Genomic DNA, 21,547 nt, shown 5'->3' with positions numbered 1-21,547 from the left:
GCATGAATTTGATTATTCTAGGTTCCTAGTGTGAGTGGAATCACACAGTATTTGTCTTTTTGTTCCTAGCTTACTTCACTTAGCACAATGTCCTTAAGGCTAATACAGGTTACACTACATGACAGGATTTCTTTCCTTTTTAGGGCTGAAGAGTATTCCATTGTATGTATCCACCACATTTTGTTTAACACCCATCTGTTGATGGAAATTTAGGTTGCTTCCACCTCTTGCCACTATGAACATATCTGTTGAAGATTCTGCTTTCAATTATTTAGGATATATACCCACAGTGGGATTGCTGGATCACCTGGGCATCTCCTTAGAGTGACAAGTGTTCTAAACTTTGATAGTGGTAATAGTTGTACAACCATAGAGTATAATAAAAACCACTGAATTGTACATTTCAAGTCGGTGAATCAAATGATATATGAATTATATCTCAACAAAGGTGTTAAAAAACACAACTCAGAAAGGCTAAAGCAAGGATTTAGTTGCATAAGGATTTTGACTGAATTGGATAATTAATCTGATTAAATAACCAGTCAATCTTGTCACACAAGTAATTCTGACACTTATTTTCAATGACCTGGCTAGCTGTTTAGGTGTTTTCTGAGACATAACTTCAGTGCTTTTTCAACACTGACCATTAGAAGTAGGAAAAAGAAAATCTCAGTACCTCTCCTTAATTCACAATATTAAAACTTTTCATATTTTGTGTCAAGAAACACCGTAAAGAAATAACAAATTCATACTAACTATAGCAATTTTTATTTCACCTGCTCTGTAAGTATGGCATTCACCAGATTTTTTAGAGATAGAAAAATAAAGTAGGACTTTACTCTCTTTGACTTCAGATTCACTTTTTGAAATGTCACTCACAATTATTTCACATAAAACATGCTCAAAAGGCAGAGGGCTTATTTGCCTTTTTTTCTATAAAAATTATAAAATTAAAAAGTCCTGTGTTCATCATCACTGAATGGGGAAAGAGGTAATAAAAACACGAGCGAAAAAAATTTGAGGAAAAAACATACATCAAATTCAGATTGTTCTCATCTCTAACTGCTGTACACAACTAGAAAAGCTAACAGCAATACAGATGGCCACTGGTGCTCAGAAATTCATTTCTTCATCTTCTCTTCTTCATCCAAACATTTTCAATTTTGTAAGATTCAAGTGGTACAGTTATATAAAGATAATAAATCAGATAATCTCAAAGATTTCTAATAATATCTTCTGAGCAGAGCAGAGCAAAGTGAGAGAAACCTCACCAGCCTGAGTGATCATTTTTAAAACAATAGGTACCAGATGGTTTACAGTAATGAGACAAGTCTGGAAGCCAATTTTCAATCTTGGTCCCAAGCAGAGAGTGAAATAATGGTCATGATTTAATTAAAAAGACACCAATTGTGTGGGACAGTCTTTCCAAATTACACATCTTATACACTTGGACAGCTTTTCCTAAAATAATCTCTTGGGGTAGATTTTAAGTAGGTTGAAATACTAATGGTTGATTTCAGATTCTTATTACAGGTTTTTCAAAGTCCGTCTATGTGCAGAAGCAAAATTATGAATGGCAACTCGAAGATCTGAGTTCCCCTCAGGGATGTCACAGGAATTGATGACTGAATGTAGTGCCCGGGTATACGCTGCAAATAAAGATTAACATAGTGATGAATGAAGTAGGATTCTAAAAGTTCTCCCAACCTCTTCCTAATAGTACTGCTTCTCTGCCCAGTCTTATAGGCATTAACTTTAACAATCCATTGGATAAGTATTGAGCATTTACCACATGCCAAGTACTCTGTGATTACAGAAAAGATCATGAGGATGGACACAAAAATTAAATTACAGTGTACTATTTTCAAACCAGAGGCATATACAAAATGTCATCACAGCATGAAGTTCAAAATGAAAAAAAACTAGGAGAGGATGAAAAAGATTCCCAGAAGTGGCAACATTCCAAAAAAAAAAAGAATCGGTAACATTTAAGATGGTCTTGAAGGATTAATAGAAGTAAAGGAAAGAAGACCTTCTAGGCAAAGAAATGAGTGTGTGGGGGTACAAGGACATCTATATTTTTTAATGTGGTGTGTACCGACAACAGCAGGTTCGATATGGCCGGAGTATGGCCTGGAGCCAGAGGGAAACATGCCGGTTATACACTCTGTTTTGTATCGCAGTGGGAAGTCCTACAGGGTAAGTCCTACAGGGTAAGTCCTACAGGTCTGATGATAAGGGGACGGCACAACCAGATGTGTGTTTTTAAAACATAATTCACAGGACTGATAAGAAACTCCTATCATAGATGGAACATTAGGGATACAAACACCACCACCATATTCGGTGTTTGTATGAAGCCTCCATAATCTCTACACTATGTAAATCAGTACATTTAAGAATGGACAGGAAACAGAAATATGAGTGACAACAGGAAATGACTCCATTTCTTCTAGCTGGCATTCTTAACAGAGTTTACATTGGTCCTCATGTTTCTCAGTGACCCCTCGCAGAACTGGCAGTCTAATGTGGATATACACACATTATAAATAATATACAGATGATAAGTCTATGTTAGATAACATTTAAGAATTTGGATAACAGGGTATTCAACTGGACAGAGGCCTAACTTAGATAGCTATAAACCTCTAATCTTCTTCATTGATAGGAGGACCTGCAACCCTAGTCTCATTACTGTACAATGGGCTAGGACTATTTCCCTAGCATAAGTGAAGACAAGAAGATAACATATCTCAAAGAGAAATATAACTCATTATAGTTATTTTTATGCCTCAGAGTTGTTATATAAAGGGGGGGTGTAACAGTCTTTGATATATAATAAGCACTTAGTCAATAAATGCTAAATTTCTACCACAATCACTACTTTTACTCTTGTTATTTTTTATCTGCCACCAGGCCCCAACCATTCCTTGAAGACACTTACCTTTGTGGTTTTTATAGAAAATACAATTATTGGCACAGGTATCAGGATGAGCATCCCAAAAATCAGGACCACAGCAGCAGAGTGGAGGTAAAGTAATATTATATAGTTGCATTTTCTCCTGGATCTGGGCTCTTAAAGCTTCTACATATCTGTAAAAATACAGTATGACCAAGCAAAGTGAACCACTAGGAAGAGAATAAGCATGAGCCCTTACTTTACTCCTAGCTCAAACTATGAAACTATTTCGTATCACTGTGCTTCAGTCCTTCCTCTGTGTACAAAGAAGCAGTACAAGGGAAATGCAGTGCTATTCCAGAGAGGTATTAGGCAATCAAGAAATCTGTTCACCTTCGGAGGCACAGGGTGAGGGTTTGATCCCTGGTCGGCAAGCTAGGATCCCACATGCCTCATGGCCAAAAACAGCCAAAGAACATAAAACAGAAACAATATTGTAACAAATTCAATAATGACTTTAAAAAACAGTCCACATCAAAAAAAAAAAAAGTCTTAAAAAAAAAGAAACGTGATGAAGTTCTGTACCTCCTGAAGCATAAGAAGACACAGTCAATTCATTTTAGGGAAAATGAGAACACCGACTTCCTAACAGGTTTCCTCTAGGGCCAAAATTTCATGCAGAACTTTCCAAAGTACCTTTGGTATTCTTTTTCTTTCTGCTGTTGTTTTTCTCTGGCTCCTTTCATTTCCTCAAGCTGTAGTTGGGCTAACATCTCACTTATCTTCTCCCCTGAACATGGCTCTTCATGGGAGTTCATTCTTAATATTCTTTGTTCTTCAGCATAACGTTGCTGCTCTTTCTTTTTCTTAATTCTGAGAATAAAATCAACATGGTTAGGAATTTCATCAAGTCATTATTTAGAATTAGCTTTTAGATCCAAATACCTCAAGAAATTCCCAGAAAGAGGGGAGTCAGGAAATCAGTTTAACAACCCTAGAAAAGCCTCAAAACTCCCTGCTGGCTGATTTAAGTTTATCTCATTGCTCATGTGTACACATAGTCTCTTGAATGGAAATGACTAATAGTTACTACTAAAAGAGTGTTCCTGGAAGAATTCTAACACAAGAACTTTCTGAGGTTAAAATTACAAGTAGATAGGACTTCTCCTTTTAGCTAAAATGGATTACCGGGGACTGGATTTGCCCTACCACCTTAACCAACCAAATAAATAAAACAACAAATCAACCCAGAAACCACAAACAAACAAACAAAAACCAATGGTTTTCTAGACACTGGATATTCATCAATGAAAGACAGTGACCCTTGACAGATGGAAAACAAGTGAAGTGAGTCCTACAAGTGCCCAAGTTCACTGCCTTCAAAGTTTCCAGGCAGCAGCAGCACAGGGCAGGAGAGTTGAGGTGGAGCCTGACAGACTTTCTGAGTTGGGGAGAAGACACTCAAAGTACAGGGACACAAAAGCAACTAGAGTACTTAAGACAGGAAACCCAGGGGAGAGAGCTGCTCAGAGAGAACCCCAGAGACCTAGGGGGTCTCCTTGTAATACCCAGCAGTATGTGAGGACACAATCTGAGACCAAGGACAGGGCCATCCTAAAGAGTAACAGGGAACAGTGTCCTGCGCTCACACAGCACAGAATGGAGACTGTTCCCACCACGTAAGCCTTGAAACACTCATAATGTACGGGCACTGGGTAGAGTTTTCAGGAAGACTTTACCTCAGTAGTGGGGAATAACAATTGTTCCAGACACAGCCAACACTGTAAAAGCAAAGCCCCAAAGTAACTTAAATAAAAGTGCTAGTTGTTCAGTTGCGTCTGACTCTTTGTGACCCCAAGGACTGTAGCCCTCAAAGCTCCTCTGTCCATGGGATTTTCCCGGCAAGAATCCTGGAGTGGGTTACCATTTCCTTCTGCATCCCTAAACAAAGCTCAAAAAAATATTATAAAAATACAAAAATAACCAGTAACCAACCAATGAGGTAAATTCAACGTTGGACGTCTAATCAAAGATTACCAGGCATGCAGAGGCAGGCAAATACAATTCATAATGGAGAGAGTTATCAACCACCCAAAATCAACCTAGAATAGACAGTGATTAGAATTAGCATAGAAGGACATTAAAACAAGATAGTACAATTATTAATAGATCCTATATGTTCAAAAAGTTTAGACATAAAGAAGACTGAAATCAACTTATCAAGATGAAAACTACAATTTCTGAAATAAAAAATACATTGGAGAATAAGTCTATAAGTTAAAGAAATAGAATTAATAATTAGTAACCTTCCAAAACAGAAAGCACCAGACCCAGATGGGCTCACCAAACAATTAAGGAAGAAATTACACCAGATGTCTTCAATCTCTTTCAGTGGACAGAAACAGAAAGCACGCTTCTTAACTCATTCTGTGAGCATTACTCTAAAATCATTCTCAGCATTACTCTAAAATCAAATCCAGACAAAGATATCAGAAAGTATTACCAATATCTCTCATGAACAAGAGGCAAAAATCCTCAAAAATATTAGCAAGTCGAATCTAACAATGTACATATATATCACGATCAAAAGGAATTTAGGCCAAGAATGAAAGGCTGGTTCAACATGAAAAAAATCAATTAATGTAATAGAGCACTTCAAAAGCTATATAAGAAAAATCACAATTCTATAAAAAGATGTAGAGGAAGCATTTGACAAAATCAAACACCACACAATCCAGCAGTGCCCCTTGGTATTTACACAACTTACACCCACACAAAACCTGCGCATGGATGTTTGCAATAGTTTATTTGCCAAATGCTAGAAGAAACCACAATGTCCTTCAGTAGATGAACGGATAAATAAACTGTTGTACTTTCAAACAGCAAAATAATATTCAGTACTAAAAAGAAATGAGCTATCAAGCCATGAAGAGATGTTCGATGTAAATGCCTATTACTAAGTCAAAGAACCCAATCTCTAAAGGCTACATACTGTATGATTCCAACCGTATGACATCCTGGAAAGAGTAAAACAATGAAGACAGTGAAAGATCAGTGGTTGCCAGAAGCTGGGGTTGGAGAGAGGGAAAGGTGAACAGGCAGAGCATAAAGGAGTTCTAGAGTAGTAAAACTCTTCTATATGATACTTAATGATGGATACAAGTCATTACACATTTGCCCAAACCCATAAATGTGCAACACCAAGAGTGAACCCTAGTGCAAATTATAAACTTTGGTTGATAATGATGTACCAATATAGGCTTATCATGTGTTAACAGTTGTACCACACTGGTAGGGGATGTTGATAATGGAGGAGGCTCTGAATGTCAAGGGATAGTACATATGAACAATTGCTCTACCTTCCTCTCAATTTTGCCATGAACCTAAACTGCTCTACAAAAATAAATTCTTTATTTAAAAAAATACACTGGATGGGATTACTAGCACGTTAAACATTGCAAAACTAAATCTGAAAGCATAATAATAGAAATTATCCAAAATAAACCACAGGGAGAAAATCCAAAAATTTTAAAGGAACACAAAAAAGCAATGAATCCAATTAAAAATGGGTAAAGGACTGGAATAGATATTTCTCCAAAGATGATCTATAAATGACCAACAAACATAAGAAAAGCTGCTCAACATCATGAATCTCCATTCAAATACAAATCAAAATTTCAATGAGATTGTCACCTCATACTATATTCACAACAATATAGGTATGTTTATTTGTTTATTAACATTACTGAACTGTACACTTACACATGGTTACAATGGTAAATTATACATTATATGTTTTTTACCATCAAAAGAAAAAAACCATGTCACATAAATAAATGAATAAATGAAGGGAAAAAAATGAAATCAAGTTGTTTTTAGATGTACAAAACCTGAAAGAATTCATCCCCAGTATGGGCATAATCCAGAGACAGTATAGGCTTGGTTCTAGACCACTGTAATAAAGGGAAGATTGAGATAAAGCAAGTCACATAAAGTTTTTGGTTTCCCAGTGCATATAAAATTCTGTTTACACTGTAGTCTTTTAAGTGTGCGATAACACAGTGTACATGCCTTAATTTAAAACTAATTGGCATCAGCAGACTAGCTCAACACAAGGTTGCCACATACCTTTAATTTGTAAAAAAATGCAGTATCTACAAAGTACAATGAGGCGCAGCACAGTAAAACAAGGTATGCCTGTACACCACAATTGCAGGAAATGTTAAACGTTATCTTTCAGACAAGAACAAAATTATATTTTCGATAATATATATGAGATTCTTATTAGTTAAATCTCTTTTAAATAATAACAGACTTCTTTAACAAAAATAACAGTGTATTTTATATGTAAAAGTAAAATGTATAACAATAGTATAAAGGTTGGATGAGAGAAATGGAAGTACACTACTCTAAGATTCTATTAAAATTTTTATATTATATGTGAAGTAGTATAATATCATTTAAAGGTTGAGTGTGAAAAGTTAAGAAATATACAACTATAAATCCTGCGTGTGCATGTGCAGTCTCTTCAGTTGTGTCCAGCTCTTTGCAACCCCATGGGTTACAGCCTGCCAGGCTCCTCTATCCATGCAATTTCCCAGGCAAGATGGAGTGAGTTGCCGCTTCCTACTCCATGGGATTGACTCTGCGTCTCATGCACTAGCAGGTGGATTCTTTACCACTGAGCCACGTGGGAAGCCCTATAAATCCTAGAACAACCAATAAAATAACAAAAATGTCATAGCTTACAGGCCAACAAAGGAGATGCACTAGAATCATAAAGATATAAAAGTAATTCAAAACAAGTATAAAAAGAGAAAAAAGAGAACTAAGAAGAAATGCAACAAACAGCAAGATAATATATCAAACCCTACCAATAATCATGTTAAAAGTAAATAGTGTAAATACCCAATTAAAAGGAAGAGATTGTCAGATTTGATAAAAATTGTAGGATTTGACTCAAGTACACACTGCTGACAAGAAATTCACTTTAAATGCAAAGAAACATTAAAAATGCAAGAAATGCAGAATATATGCTGCTGCTGCTAAGTCGCTTCAGTTGTGTCCGACTCTGTGCGACCCCATGGACTGCAGCCTACCAGGTTCCTCCGTCCATGGGATTTTCCAGGCAAGAGTACTGGAGTGGGGTGCCATTGTAGCACTAGTTAAAAGAAGGTTGGAATAGCTATATTATTATCAGAAAATGTAGATTTCAGAGCAAATAAACTATCAGAGATAAAGGTCATTTCATAATTACAGAGTCAATTAACTGAGAAGACGTAACAATCCCAAACATGTATGTATCTAATAAAAGAGCTTCAAAACACATGAAGCAAAGGCATACGGAACTGCAAAGAAGATACAATAAATCCACAGTTAAGGCAGAGTTTTTTTTTTTTGTAAGTACTAGTTATTTTATTATGGCATAAAGGTCTATTTGTATACATTAACTCAGTTTTACAGTAAAAACACTTTATGTACAACTGTAAAGAAACTGCTGCACAGATAGTTCCAACATAAAAACTGGTTGCTTTTTAAAAGGTCATTGAGTTGTCTGATATATAAGTTGGAAAATACTTTCTCTGTAGAAAATGGTAAAAATGGTATTATTTCCCAGGCTAGCTCAACAAGCCCATTTAAACCGTACAGTAGTTGAATTATATATTTATAAATATGGTTTGAATTCTGGGATCCAGGAGAAAGTTTAGCTTCATTTACTGAGTCATGTTGTCCTAAGCGGTGTAAAATGAAATTCCCATTCATCTTCTCCCTTACACTCCTGAGTATTTCCTCCTAAAGGACAAGTACATTGTCCTACTTGATAAACCAACCCATTCCTATCCAAACTTAAATGTTTGGGTTGTTATTTAAGTATGTCCAGTATCTCAGCAAAAGCAGAGTTTAATAAAACGTGATCCACAAGGCAGGAGTAGTTGGTCATCAACTACCTAACTTCCTCTGGTTTGAATGGGAAACCACGAGGAGGTCAAGTGATAAAACTGACAAGTGGCTCAAAGAAGAAAAGCCAAGAGAATGTGAGAGCAGAGACATCTAGTTAGGATTCAAAAACAGAGCTAAAATCTTAATAGAAAAAGAATGCTGTCTCAAGAACCAAGGAGTTTGAGTTGGTAATCTGAGGGTCCCTTACTGAAAATGTGACTGAGTAAGCAGCAGTTGGCTATAAAGACCCAGTCAGAGAAACCAGTGTCTAACAAGATTTCAATTGTTCAAAATAATTAAATGAAAGTAAGATAGGCCATGTGTTTGAATTCCTCATGTCATAGTTTATTTGCTGAAATTCCCAGTACAGAAATTAAAGCAAGAAGACAATGCTACTCTTAAACTCCTATACCATGTACAAAGTTTCTTAGAGAAATAACACTCGAGACCTCAGAGCAATACTGGCCAGGGGCTATTTTAGGTTCTTTGGTTCCCTCAAAGCAACTTAAAAATAACCATAGTTTGTTCTTAAAAAGAACTCTAGGTAGCTGCAACCTTTCAATGAGGTAGCAGTCTAATAGGAAGAGATCCTATACTGTGGCTATATCAGCTAGGCTTTAAGAAATGAAACTGGATCGTTGTACCTAAAATCCCCAGCTTGCCTGTTACTAGAAAGACTAACATCATTTAAAAAAAAGCTTTATCATGCACCTTCACTTGTTCTTCTCTTTGCTCTCAATATACATGTTTCCTTCTTGCTGTAGAAAATATTTTCAATGGTTTTTTTTGACTCTTCAGCAATGCAAGTCTCAAGGCAGAGATTTTTAATATCCTCTCTCAATTACTGATAGAAAAACCAGGCATAAACATGGCAAAGAAATAGACTTGATCAACATCCTCATGAAATTAAAAGATGCTTGCTCCTTTTAAGAAAAGCAATGACAAACCTAGACTGTTAAAAGGCAGAGACATTACTTTGCCTACAAAGATTCATATAGCCAACGCTATGGTTTTTCCAGTAGTCATGTATGGATGTAAGAGCTGGACAATAAAAAAAGCTCAGCACAGAAGAATTGATGCCTTCGAACTGTGTGCTGGAGAAGACTCTTGAGAGTCCCTTGGACAGCAAGGAGATCAAATCAATCAGTCCTGAAGGAAATCACCCTGAATATTCATTAGAAACACTGATGCTGTTGAGTGTATTTTCAAGTGCTTATTAGCCATTTATATATTATTTCCTTAGGAGAAACGTCTATTTAAATCCTTTGTCTACTTTTTAATTGGGTTATCTTTTTATTACTGAGTTATGAGTCCCTTTATATATTCTGACTACAAGTTTCTCATCAGATATATGATTTGCAAATAATTTCTCCCATCTTTAGTTGTTTTTTTCACCTTCTTTATAATTTTTAATTTTGATGAAGTCCAACTTATCAATCTTCTCTTTTACTATTCGTTGGACAATTGATTTCTGACAAATGCACCAAAGTATGCAGTGGAGAAAGAATAACTTCAGCAAGAGGATATCCTTATACAAAAAACCACTTCACACTACATGTGAAATGAACTCAAACTGGATCACAGACTTAAATGTAAAACCCACAATGAAAATCTTTCTAGAAGAAAACATCAACAAATTTTTGTGACCTTTAGTTAGGCAGTGATTTCTTAACCATGACACCAAAAGTACAATCTCTTTAGTCATTTAAGAAATGTAAACTAAAACCACAATGAGGTACCACTACATACCTATTCAAATGGCTAAAATGAAAAAGACTGATCACACTAAGCGTTGGCAATGATGTAAGGGAACTTGAACTCTCTTACACTGCTGGTGGCAACATAAAGTGGTACAACTACTTTAGAAAACCATACTGAAATATATACCTACCATGATGATCCAGTCCACTCTCAGGTATTCACCCAAGAGAAAAGGTAACAGATTTCCAAAGACTTGCTCATGAATGTTCACTGCAGCTTTATCTGTATTAGCCCCAAACTGGAAGCAACCCAAATGTCCATCAACCTTTGAAACAGATTGTGGTATATCCAAACAATGGAATACTATCTATAAGAAAAAGGAATAAACGCTTGATACCACCACAACAAAGACAAATCTTCAAAATAATTACTCTGAATAAAAGGAGGTAGGCCAGGACTTCCCTGGTGGTACAGTGGATAGGAGTCTGCCTGCCAATGCAGGGGACAGGGGTTCAATCCCTGGTCCAGGAAGAGTCCAACGGCAGCAGAGCAACTAAACCCATGAGGCTATGCTCTAGAGCCTGTGAGATGCAACTACTGAGCCCGTGTGCTGCAGCTACTGAGCCCTCGCACTGACAGCCTGCGCTCCACAGCAAGAGACGCCACTACAATGAGAAGTCCTCACACGGCAACTAGAGTAGTCCCCACTCTCTGCAACTAGAGAAAGCCCATGCACAGCAACGATGACCCAGTGCAACCTCCACAAAGTAAAATTAATTAATTTTTTAAAAAAGGAACTGGGCCAATCCCACTCCTAGGTATATATCCAGAGACAATCACAATTTGAAAGGATGCATGTACTCTTGATGTTTATTGCAGCACTATTTAAAATAGTCAGGACATGGAAGCAATCCAGATGTCCATTGACAGAGGAATGGATAAAGAAGATGTGATATATATATATACAATGAAATATTACTCAATCATAAAAGGAACAGAATAGTGCCATTTGCAGAGATGTAGATGGATCTAGAGATTGTCATACAAAGTGAAGTCAGTCAGAAAGAAAAAAACAAATATTGCATAATATTGCTTATATGTGGAATCTAGAAAAATGACAGAGATGAACTTATGTGCAAAGCAGAAATACAGTCACAGATATAGAGAACAAACTCACGGCTACCAAGGGGGATGGGATGAATTGGGAGACTGGCACTGACACACATACACTACTAGGTGTAGGATAGATAACTAATGAGAACCTATCGTATAGCACAGGGAACTCTACTCAGTGCTCTGTGGCGACCTAAATGGGAAGGAAATCCATAAAAGAGGGGATATATGTATATGTATGACTGATTCACTTTGCTATACAGCAAGAAACACAACACTGTAAAGCAACTACACTCCAATAAAATTTATTTAAAATAAAAGGAGCTGGGTACAAGAGTACATGCTGCAGAACTCCAGAAAATGCAAACTAATCTACAGTGACACCAAGCAAACAAGTAGCTGCCTGAGGAAGAGGGGGCTGTGCAGGTAAGAGGTACTACCAAGGGCAGGAGGAAACTTTTGAGGATGACAGGTATGTTCACTGTCTTGACTATGATAGTCATTTCATGTGTGTGTCTATGTATGTGTGAAATTTTATATGTGTAGTTTACTGAACATCAATTATACTTCTTTTCAAAAAAAACACCTTCTAGTAGAGAGCAAAAAACACCTTCTAGTAGAGAGCAAAAAACACTTTCTAGTTGCACAATGAGAAAATTGTCAGAAAACCTAATGTAAGAGCTTTTGTTAAGAAATATAACTATTCGGGACTTCCCTCATGGTTCAGTGGTAAAGAATCCACCTTGCAATGCAGAGAACACAGATTCAACGCCTGGCTAGCAAACTAAGATCCCACATGCCACCAAGCAACTAAGCCTGTGCACTGCAACTACCGAGTGTGTGCCACAATGAGAGAACCTGTGCACCTCAACGAAAGACCCTGAATGCCACAACCATGGTCTGACATAGCCAAATAAGTAAATATTTTTTAAAAAGCAATATAATTCAAGACTAGAACTTACAGATGTATGCTGATAATGTCAGTTGCTAAAAATGACTTTGAAACAAATGAGCTGCTATTTTCTGAACAGTAGTATGAGGTCAATTCATACACCTCTTCAATAAAGCATGGTCTGCTGAAAATTCTGGGCTTCCATCCATTTGTAGCAGGCTGTTTACTCCAGGGGAATTCTGGGCTTCCTTTGTTAGATTAATACAGGTATATACTAAAAACCAGGAAGCTGTCCTACAAAGGCTCAAAGATCAGGCACTGGAAAAGTACAAGAAACTTGACGTGCGACTAAGTTCATCCAGATTCTGTCACCTCCAGTAGAGGTGACAAGTCCACTCTAAACAAGGATTTTCTTATAACTGTTCAGCACACTTGCCATTCTTTCTTGAGCTATAAGTCTACTACGAGTATTCCTCAAACAGTCTAGAACATAAAAATAGCTTTTATGGTATGTTGCTGTTGTTTAGTTGCTAAGTCATGTCTGACTCTTTGGGACCCCATGAACTGCAGCATGCCAGGCTCCCCTGTCCTTCACTGTCTCCCACTGAGTTGGTGATGCTATCTAACCACTTCATCCTCTGCCGTCCCCTTCTCCTCCTGCTCTCAATATTTCCCAGCATCGGGGTCTTTTCCAGTGAGTCAGCTTTGTGCATAAGGTGGTCAAAGTTTTGGAGCTTTAGCTTCAGCATCAGTCCTTCCAATGAATATTCAGGGTTGATTTCCTTTAGATGGACTTAGGTTTGGACTTTAGATTTGATCTCCTTGCTGTTCAATGGACACTACTCAAGAGTTTTCTTCACACCAGAGTTCAAAAGCATCAACTCTTCAGCGCTCAGCCTTCTTTATGGTCCAACTCTCACATCTGTACATGACTGCTGGAAAAAGCATAGTTTTGACTATACGGACCTTTGTTGACAAAGTGATATCTCTGCTTTTTAATACACTGCCTAAGTTTGTTGTAGCTTTCCTTTCAAAGAGCAAGTGCCTTTTAATTTCATGGCTTCAGTCACTGTCTGCAGTGATTTTGGAGCACAAGAAAATAAAATCTGTCACCGCTTCCACTTTTTCCCCATCTATCTGCCATAAAGTGATAGGACTGAATGTCATGTTAGGTTTTCAAATGATGCATGTTAAGCCAGCTTTTTGACTTTCCTCTTTCACCCTCATCAAGAAGCTCTAAAGAGCTTCCTTCACTGTCTGGAAAGAGGAAAGAAGTTTCTTGTCACTTTCTGCCATTAGAGTGGTATCATCTCTATATCTGATTGTTGATATTTCTCCTGGCAATCTGGATTCCAGCTTGTGATTCATCCAGCCTGGCATTTCACATGATGTACTCTGCACAGAAGTTAAATAAGCAGAGTGATGATATATAGTTTTGATATATATTCCTTTCTCAGTTTTGAACCAGTCAGTCGCTTCATGTCCAGTTCTAACTGCTACCTTTTGACTCACGTACAGGTTTCTCAGGAGACAGGTAAGGTGGTCTGGTATTCCCATCTCTTTAAGAATTTTCCACAGTATGTTGTGATCCACACAGTTAAAGGCTTTAGTGTAGCCTATAAAGCAACAGTACAAATTCCTCTGGAATTCTCTTGCCTTCTCCAACGAATGTTGGCAATTTGATCTCTGATTCCTCTGCTTTTTCTAAATCAGCTTATATCTGGAAGTTCTCAGTTCACCTATCGCTGAAGCCTAGCTTAAAGGATTTTGACCATAACCTTGCTAGCATGTAACATGACCACAATTGTACAGTAATTTGAACATTCTTTGGCACTGCCCTTCTTTGGGATTGGAATGAAAACTGATCTCTTCCAGTCCTGTGGCCACTAATGTGTTTTCCAAAGTTGCTGATATACTGAGTACAGCACTTTAACAGCATCATCGTCTAGGATTTTCCATAGCTCAGCTGGAATTCTATCACCTCCGCTAGCTTTGTTCATAGTAATGCTTCCTAAGGCCCACTTGACTTCACATTATAGGATGTCTGGCTCTAGGTGAGTGACTACACCATCATGGTTTTCAGGTCAATAAGACCTTTTTCGTACAGTTCTTCGTATAGTTCTTCTGTGTATTCTTGCCACCGCTTCTTAATCTCTTCTGCTTCTGTTAGGTTGCTTCTGTCCTCGCTATCGTGCCCATCCTTACATAAAGTTTTCTCCTGATACCTCCAATTTTCTGGAAGAGATCTCTAGTTTTTCCAATTCTATTGTTTTCTTCTATTTCTCTGCATTGTTTGTTTAAGGAGGACTTCTTATCTCTCCTTGCTCTTCTCTGGAATTCTGCATTCAGTTGGGTATATCTTTTCCTTTCTCCCCTGCCTTTCGTGTTCCTTCTTTCCTCGGCTATTTGTAAAGCCTCTTCAGACAACCGCTTTGTCTTCGTCCATTTCTTTTTTTTGGTAATGGTTTTGGTCACTGTCTCCTGTACAATGTTATGAACCTTCATCGATAGTTCCTCAGGCACTGTACCAGATCTTATCCCTAGAATCTATTCGATCCTCCACTGTACAATCATAAGGGATTGGTTTAGGTCATACCTGAATGGCCTTGTGGTTTTTCCTACTTTCTTCAATCTAAGCCTGAATTTTGCAATAAGAAACTGATGATCTGAGTCACAGTCTGCTCCAGGGCTTCTTTTTGCTAACTGTATAGAGTATCTCCATCTTCGGCTGCAAAGAATATAATCAATTTGATTTTGATATTGACAATCTGGGATAGCAACCCCTGGTGGCTCAGATGGTAAAGAATCTGCCTACAATGCAGGAGGCTCAGGTACGATCCCTAGGTTGGGAAGATTTCCCTGGAGAAGAGCATGGCAACCCACTCCAGTATTCTTGCCTGGACAATTCCATGGACGGAGGAACCTGGTGGGATACAGTCCATGGGGTCCCACAGAGTCAAACATGACTGCACGGAGACCATCTAGTGATGTCTATGTGCAGAGTCATCTCTTATGTTGTTGGAAAAGGGTGTTTGCTATGACCAGTGTGTTCTCTTGACAAAACTGTTAGGCTTTGTCCTGCTTCATTTTGTACTCCAAGGCCAAACTTGCCTGTTACTCCAGGTTTATCTCTTGACTTCTTACTTTTGCATTCCAATCTCCTATGATGAAAAGGACATCTTTGTTTGGTATTAGTTCTAGAAGGTGGTGTAGGTCTTCACAGAACCGGTCAACTAGCTTCTTTGGCATTAGTGGTTGGGGCATAGACTTGGACTACTGTGGTTACTGAATGGTTTACTCTAAATGAACCAAGGTCATTCTGGGGTTTTTGAGACTGCACTCAAGTCCTGCATTGCATACTCTTTTGTTGACTATGAGGGCCACTCCATTTCTTCTAATGGATTTTTGCCCACAGCGGTAGATATAATGGTCGTCTGAACTAAATTCGCCCTTTCCTCTCCATTTTAGTTAACTGATTCCCAAGATGTCGATGTTCACTCTTGCCATCTCCTGCTTGACTACGTCCACTTTACCTTGATTGATGGTCCTAACATGCCAGGTCCTTATGCAATACCATTCTTTACAACACTGGGTTTTACTGCCACCAACAAACACCTCTGCAAACTGAGCATTGTTTCTGCTTTGGCCCAGTGGCTCCATTCTTTCTGCAGCTATTAGTAATTGTCCTTGGCTCTTCTCCAGCAGCATACTGGACACCTTCTGGCCTTGGGGGGCTCATCTTCCAGTGTCATATCTTGTTGCCTTTTCATACTGTTCATGGGGTTCTTGCAGCAAGAATACTAGCCATTCCCTCCTCCAGTGGACCACATTTTGTCAGAACTCTTCACTATGACCCGTCTGTCTTGGGTGGCCTTGTATGGCATGGCTCATAGCTTCACTGTGTTACATAGCCCCTTCACCACGATAAGGCTGTGATCCATGAAGTGGATCACAATCAAACTCAAATGCAATATAAAGTTGGAACAAGGCAGAAGTAAGAAATCTCAATACTCCAACTTGTGTAGAGAGATGTTTTATTCCTAGCAAGGATCAAGATACAAAGGCACATCAGGCAGTGTACTAGGAACATGAGAAAGGTAATGTGGAGAAGAGCCACAGCACACATACTTATTCACACCTGAATTTTCTTCTTTTGGCCACGCTGGACAGCATGCAAGATCTTACTTCCCTGACCAGGGATTGAACCCATGCTCATTACAGTAGATGTGCAGAGTCCTACCCACTAGACTGCCAGGGAATTCCCCACAATTAACTTCAAAATATACATCAATTTGCTCTCTTAAAATATAATGCATGATATAAGTAAGAGAATAAAAGGAGGAGATTAAAAAAGTATAAAAGTTTAAATATGAGCCTAGGATCATAGATGCCCTTCACCAAGGATCTATTTACATAAAGATCTTTTCCCAAAGAGAGCCAGTTTTAAAAAGTAAATGTTTTGAGGACATTCATATTTGATTAGTTCAATAACTCCTGAGCTGGTGAAAAATGCAAATGTGAAAAGATTTTTTACAGATGAGAAATCGAACTGAGGTTTTCAATTATTGCTGTTGTTTAGTTGTGTCTGACTGTTTTACAACCCCATGGACTATAGCCCACCAGGCTCCTCTGTCCATGGGATTTCTCAGGCAAGAATACTGGAGTGGGTTGCCATCTCCTTCTCCAGGGCATCTTCCCCACCCAGGGATCAAATCCGCGTTTCCTGTATTGGCAGGCGAATTCTTAACCACTGAGCCACCAGGGAAGCCTCAGGTTTTCAACAGTGAAACTTAAATGGAGCCAAGTGAATAATAACAGAATGGTTTAGTTACTGGTATAATTCTCCATAGGCTTCCCAGGTGGCAGTAGTGGTAAAGAACCCGACTGCCAACGCAGGAGACATGAGATGCTGGTTCGATCCCTGGGTCAGGAAGATCCCTTAGAAGAGGGCATGGCAACCCACTCCAGTATTCTTGCCTGGAGAATCTCATGGACAGAGGAGCCTGGCGGGCTACAATCCATAGGGTCACAAAGAAATCAGACATGACTCAAGTGACTTAGCGCACACACACATAATTCTCTATACCATTTATTCTCTATACCTATAAACTAAGAGCTAAGGAAACATGTCAGCATTGCTTCTCAAACGTGGGTAACAGGAAAATTACTCGAAATTGTTGGTAACAGGACAATTACTAGCAGTGATGTAATCAGCCCTTTCCCCTTCTTCCCCCCTAGTCAGTCCTCTCCTCATAGTCAAATATCTTAAGAGTCTAGCTTTTTCCTCTCTGATCTCCTCTCCCCTCCAATATGGCTTTTAAGACCCATCAATCACTCCACAAAACAACTCTCTCTAAGGTCATTGGTGGCCTACAGGTTAATCCATCTGGCATTTACATTCTCAACAGGGGCGACATTATACCCACGGCAGCAAAAACTGATTCTAGGGAGCAAAATATCTTAGATGTTAAAATAGTTTGTGGCCCTTGAAAAGGTCATAATACATAAGCAGAAATATACCATGTCTATTTCTTCCTCTAGAAGAAGGCATTGTCCATTTCTTATTCTATGCCTTCTCCCTAGGTGACTTTCTGCATACCATCTGCTTCTGTGACCACCCCTATCATCTGTAACTCATTAAGCTCCTGCTCCGGCACAGACCATTCCTCTGAGATTTAAACCTATTTAACTGCCTGCCAGTTTGACATTCCACTTGAGTGTCTCAAAGGTATTTATCTGGGAAAAGGATCCACACCTTTGGTTAGATTCTCAAGTTAAGAACTACTGCCACACAGTAGTTTCAGAAAGGATCATAACAATAAAAAATGGCAAAACCAACTTAAAAAGTTGAGGAAAACAATTACTTTATAAACCTCTCAAATGTCTTTAAAGCTTCTTGCATAAATATACTTTTTAGTTGATACACAATAGAAATTTAACTAGGCTGGAAATCAAGATGTCAACACACAGGTTTTTACCAGGGCACTGACGTGAATACAATTACAGTGGTTCTCGGGTCATGCTAAACCCAATGTCAAACTTTCAGTAAAAGAGAGTAAGAATATAAAACTCTGCAAATTGATTTGTCAACTTGCTACACTGAGTGTGTGCACAACAAGGAGATGGCAATATTTACATTTGGAAAGAATCCTGAAGAGAAAGCGGTATCATAGGCAAAGTACGCTAAAAATACATTCTTATAACTACAACAACTCAAAAACTCTTGTTAGTCATCCTTCATATAAGGTCACGCCACTAATCCTTTACAAAGTTAAACTTTGTAATAGATAGAGATCTAGAACTAAAATTGAAGGCTTTTTGGCTCTGTGAATTCATACTTCTTGAGCAATAGCAGAAATCTGCCAACACTAACACTGTCAAATACAGGGAACTCTGCATTCAAGAATAAGAAGTAGCTTTATTTCAGGAGTATAAAGAGGTGTCTGCTAGAAAAATAACTTCTTAAGGAGATGAAAGAAATCTTCCTCTTCGGTACAACAGGATTAAGGTCTAATCTAGCACAGTCTAAATCTCTGCTTGCCAATCCTGTTTTCCTGTTCAACCTTTTTCTCTCATTCTTGATTCTGACAGTATTCTTCCTTAGTGATTTCTGAAATCATTACTAAAAATAACCTAATATTTCCTACTGGATGCTCTACTTGAATTTCCTTTAAGGCACTTCAAATCCAATTTTCCCCAAACTAAACTTATCTTCTCCACCTCTACCTCCTTGCTGGAAAATCTGTTTCAAAGCAGCTCATTAGGTAAAAGGGCTAAGGGTGGCCTAAGCCATAAACCTGGAACTTATCTTTGAATTCTCCTCTAGCAGTATCTTATCAATTCTATGTCTTCTGCTCTTAAAACTGCCTCCTCGTCACTGCCTCCCTGGCCCTGGCTTATAACTTATTGAAGTTACAGACTTCAAAGCAGTTAGGTGATGGAACTAAATAAATCTGGGATTGAATCCCAGTTCTGCCACTGTTAAGTACGATCTTTATCTTAGGCAACTTAGTTAATCTCTCTGGGGTTCATTTTCTCATCTGTAAAATAAAAAGAATAATAATCTCCTAACATCTAGTTTTAGCCATTTTACCCATTCCTCACAATGTATCTAAGTGGCTCCTGTTTTCAGGATAAAATCCAAATTCCTTCTTATACAAAATTCTTTATAATCTTTCCTCATTTTATAAAGCTTACTTCTTGCCATTCTATTAGCTCCGACCACATCCAGCTCAGAAGTGTCATATTCTTCGTGTTACTGCTTTTACAGTGTTAGTCTTTCTGCCTGGAATCCCTATCTACTCTTGGTCCACCCGGTTCCAGTTGTGTCTCATACACTTCTGACCCTTAATACCTCAGCCCAGGAAGTCTTCCCTGTACTGCTATATCAGGACCCCAATTTTGGGTTCAAAACAGTTTCTGTGCTCTCATACCTTCTTGTAATTTTTTCCTTCTACTGACATTAGAAGAAAGATTTTACTTTACTAATATTTTACTTGATATTTTTACATTTATGTTGATTAAAGAAATTAGTCTGTAATATTGCTATCTTTTAATATCCAAGACAGGTTGATTTTAAGGTTATACTGGCTTCTATAATTATTTGGCAAGTATTCCTGTTTCCCATTCTCCGGAATATTTTATGTAAAACTTAGTGCTATTTTTTCCCTTAAATATTTGGTAACCAACATTTATTGAGCATGTATCACATGCCAGATTCTACACTAAGTTCATTTGCCATGTTACCTCATTTAATCCTCACAGTAACTTTCTGAGGTGTATATTCCTCTTACACCTGTTTTATAGAGAAGAAACAAGGGCTAAAAGAAAGTAACTTTCCCAAAGTCAAGAAGCTGGTGGGCAGCAGAGCTAGGACTTGAACATGTATCTCCCCAGGTTCTTAATCACATGCTATACTGTCTTGTAATACTTAACATATCACACTATAATTATTCATTTATTTGCCTCCCCATTAGTCAGTGGAATCTATCTACTAAGATCCTTGAAGGATGGGATCATCCATATTTTATATGCTTTAAATCTAGCATCATGTCTACCAATTAATAGATGCTCAATAAATAGCTGCTAAATGAATAAATGAAGACATATCATTCGATTCTCATAACAACTGGGTGAGGTAAAGTGGTTACTATCAATTCCTATGTAGAAAGTAGGTATATGTTTATTTTAGAATGCTGCTAAAGTGGTTTTTGTCTTCAAGTTAAAACAAATAATCCCCATGCAAAGAAGGGCATACATTTCGCTTCTTCAACAAGTAAAAAGCAAAAAATAATTTTATATTATTTGCAAACTGTCATTGACAACAGATTTAATGTTCTGATACCATCTGTAAGACAGAGACCTTCATATTTCTTCTGGGGTCAAGAGTATAAATCCAAGAAGAAAAAGATTATCCAGTGAAAAATGGCAATAAAACAAAAGCCTTAAGCAGAAAAGCTTTCAAAGAAGGTCAGCAGAATAGTAAAGAAGAATTCCCCACTGACTACACCATGTGGTAGGCATGTCATAAGAAGATTTAAGGTAGACATAAAATACCCACAGCAGAGATGTCTTGGCTTCAATTAGATGAACTAAAATTTCTATTCTGTGTTTTGCCTGATGAGTCTGTAAAAATGCTTATATATGGGCACCACAGAATTCAGATTTTTTTATTTTTGATGGAGATCAGATCATAATTATGGCAAAAGAGAGCTAATGTCCTTAGATTCTGAAACTATTATCCAGGGAATTACATAATTACAGTCCCAAAGAACATTAAGAAGAGAAAATGTCCTTGAACTATTTAGACAGAATTCTGCCTAAAGGCTACCCTGGCTAACTTCACAAGGATTTTTCCAAGCCTCTCTCTTTTAATCCCAGTCCAAAACATACATACACATACACTTTTTTACTGCAGCAGTTTTTGCCAAGTCGCTTTTAGGAGAACAGTATTATAACATGTCTCAAAGGGGAAAAAAATGTGAGAGTAAAACCATACCAAA

At 37.9% G+C, this 21,547-nt stretch overlaps 1 protein-coding gene across 4 annotated transcripts in view; it reads right to left on the bottom strand.

Moving 5' to 3' along the window:
* CCDC15 (coiled-coil domain containing 15) overlaps positions 746 to 21,547 on the bottom strand; it is a 51,361-nt gene continuing 30,559 nt past the window's right edge. For all 4 annotated transcript variants that reach the window (XM_013975865.2, XM_013975863.2, XM_013975866.2 and 1 more), the window contains 3 exons: positions 3,596 to 3,772; positions 2,945 to 3,093; positions 746 to 1,649 (listed from right to left, as the gene is read on the bottom strand). In XM_013975865.2, the coding sequence (XP_013831319.1) occupies positions 1,528 to 1,649; positions 2,945 to 3,093; positions 3,596 to 3,772 (448 nt within the window). In that variant the 3' untranslated portion in view covers positions 746 to 1,527. The remainder of the gene's footprint in view (positions 1,650 to 2,944; positions 3,094 to 3,595; positions 3,773 to 21,547) is intronic.

The sequence above is a fragment of the Capra hircus genome, chromosome 29 (genome assembly GCF_001704415.2).
Source record: "Capra hircus breed San Clemente chromosome 29, ASM170441v1, whole genome shotgun sequence".
Lineage (NCBI taxonomy): Eukaryota > Metazoa > Chordata > Mammalia > Artiodactyla > Bovidae > Capra > Capra hircus.
This window is presented reverse-complemented; position numbering and strand designations above follow the sequence as displayed.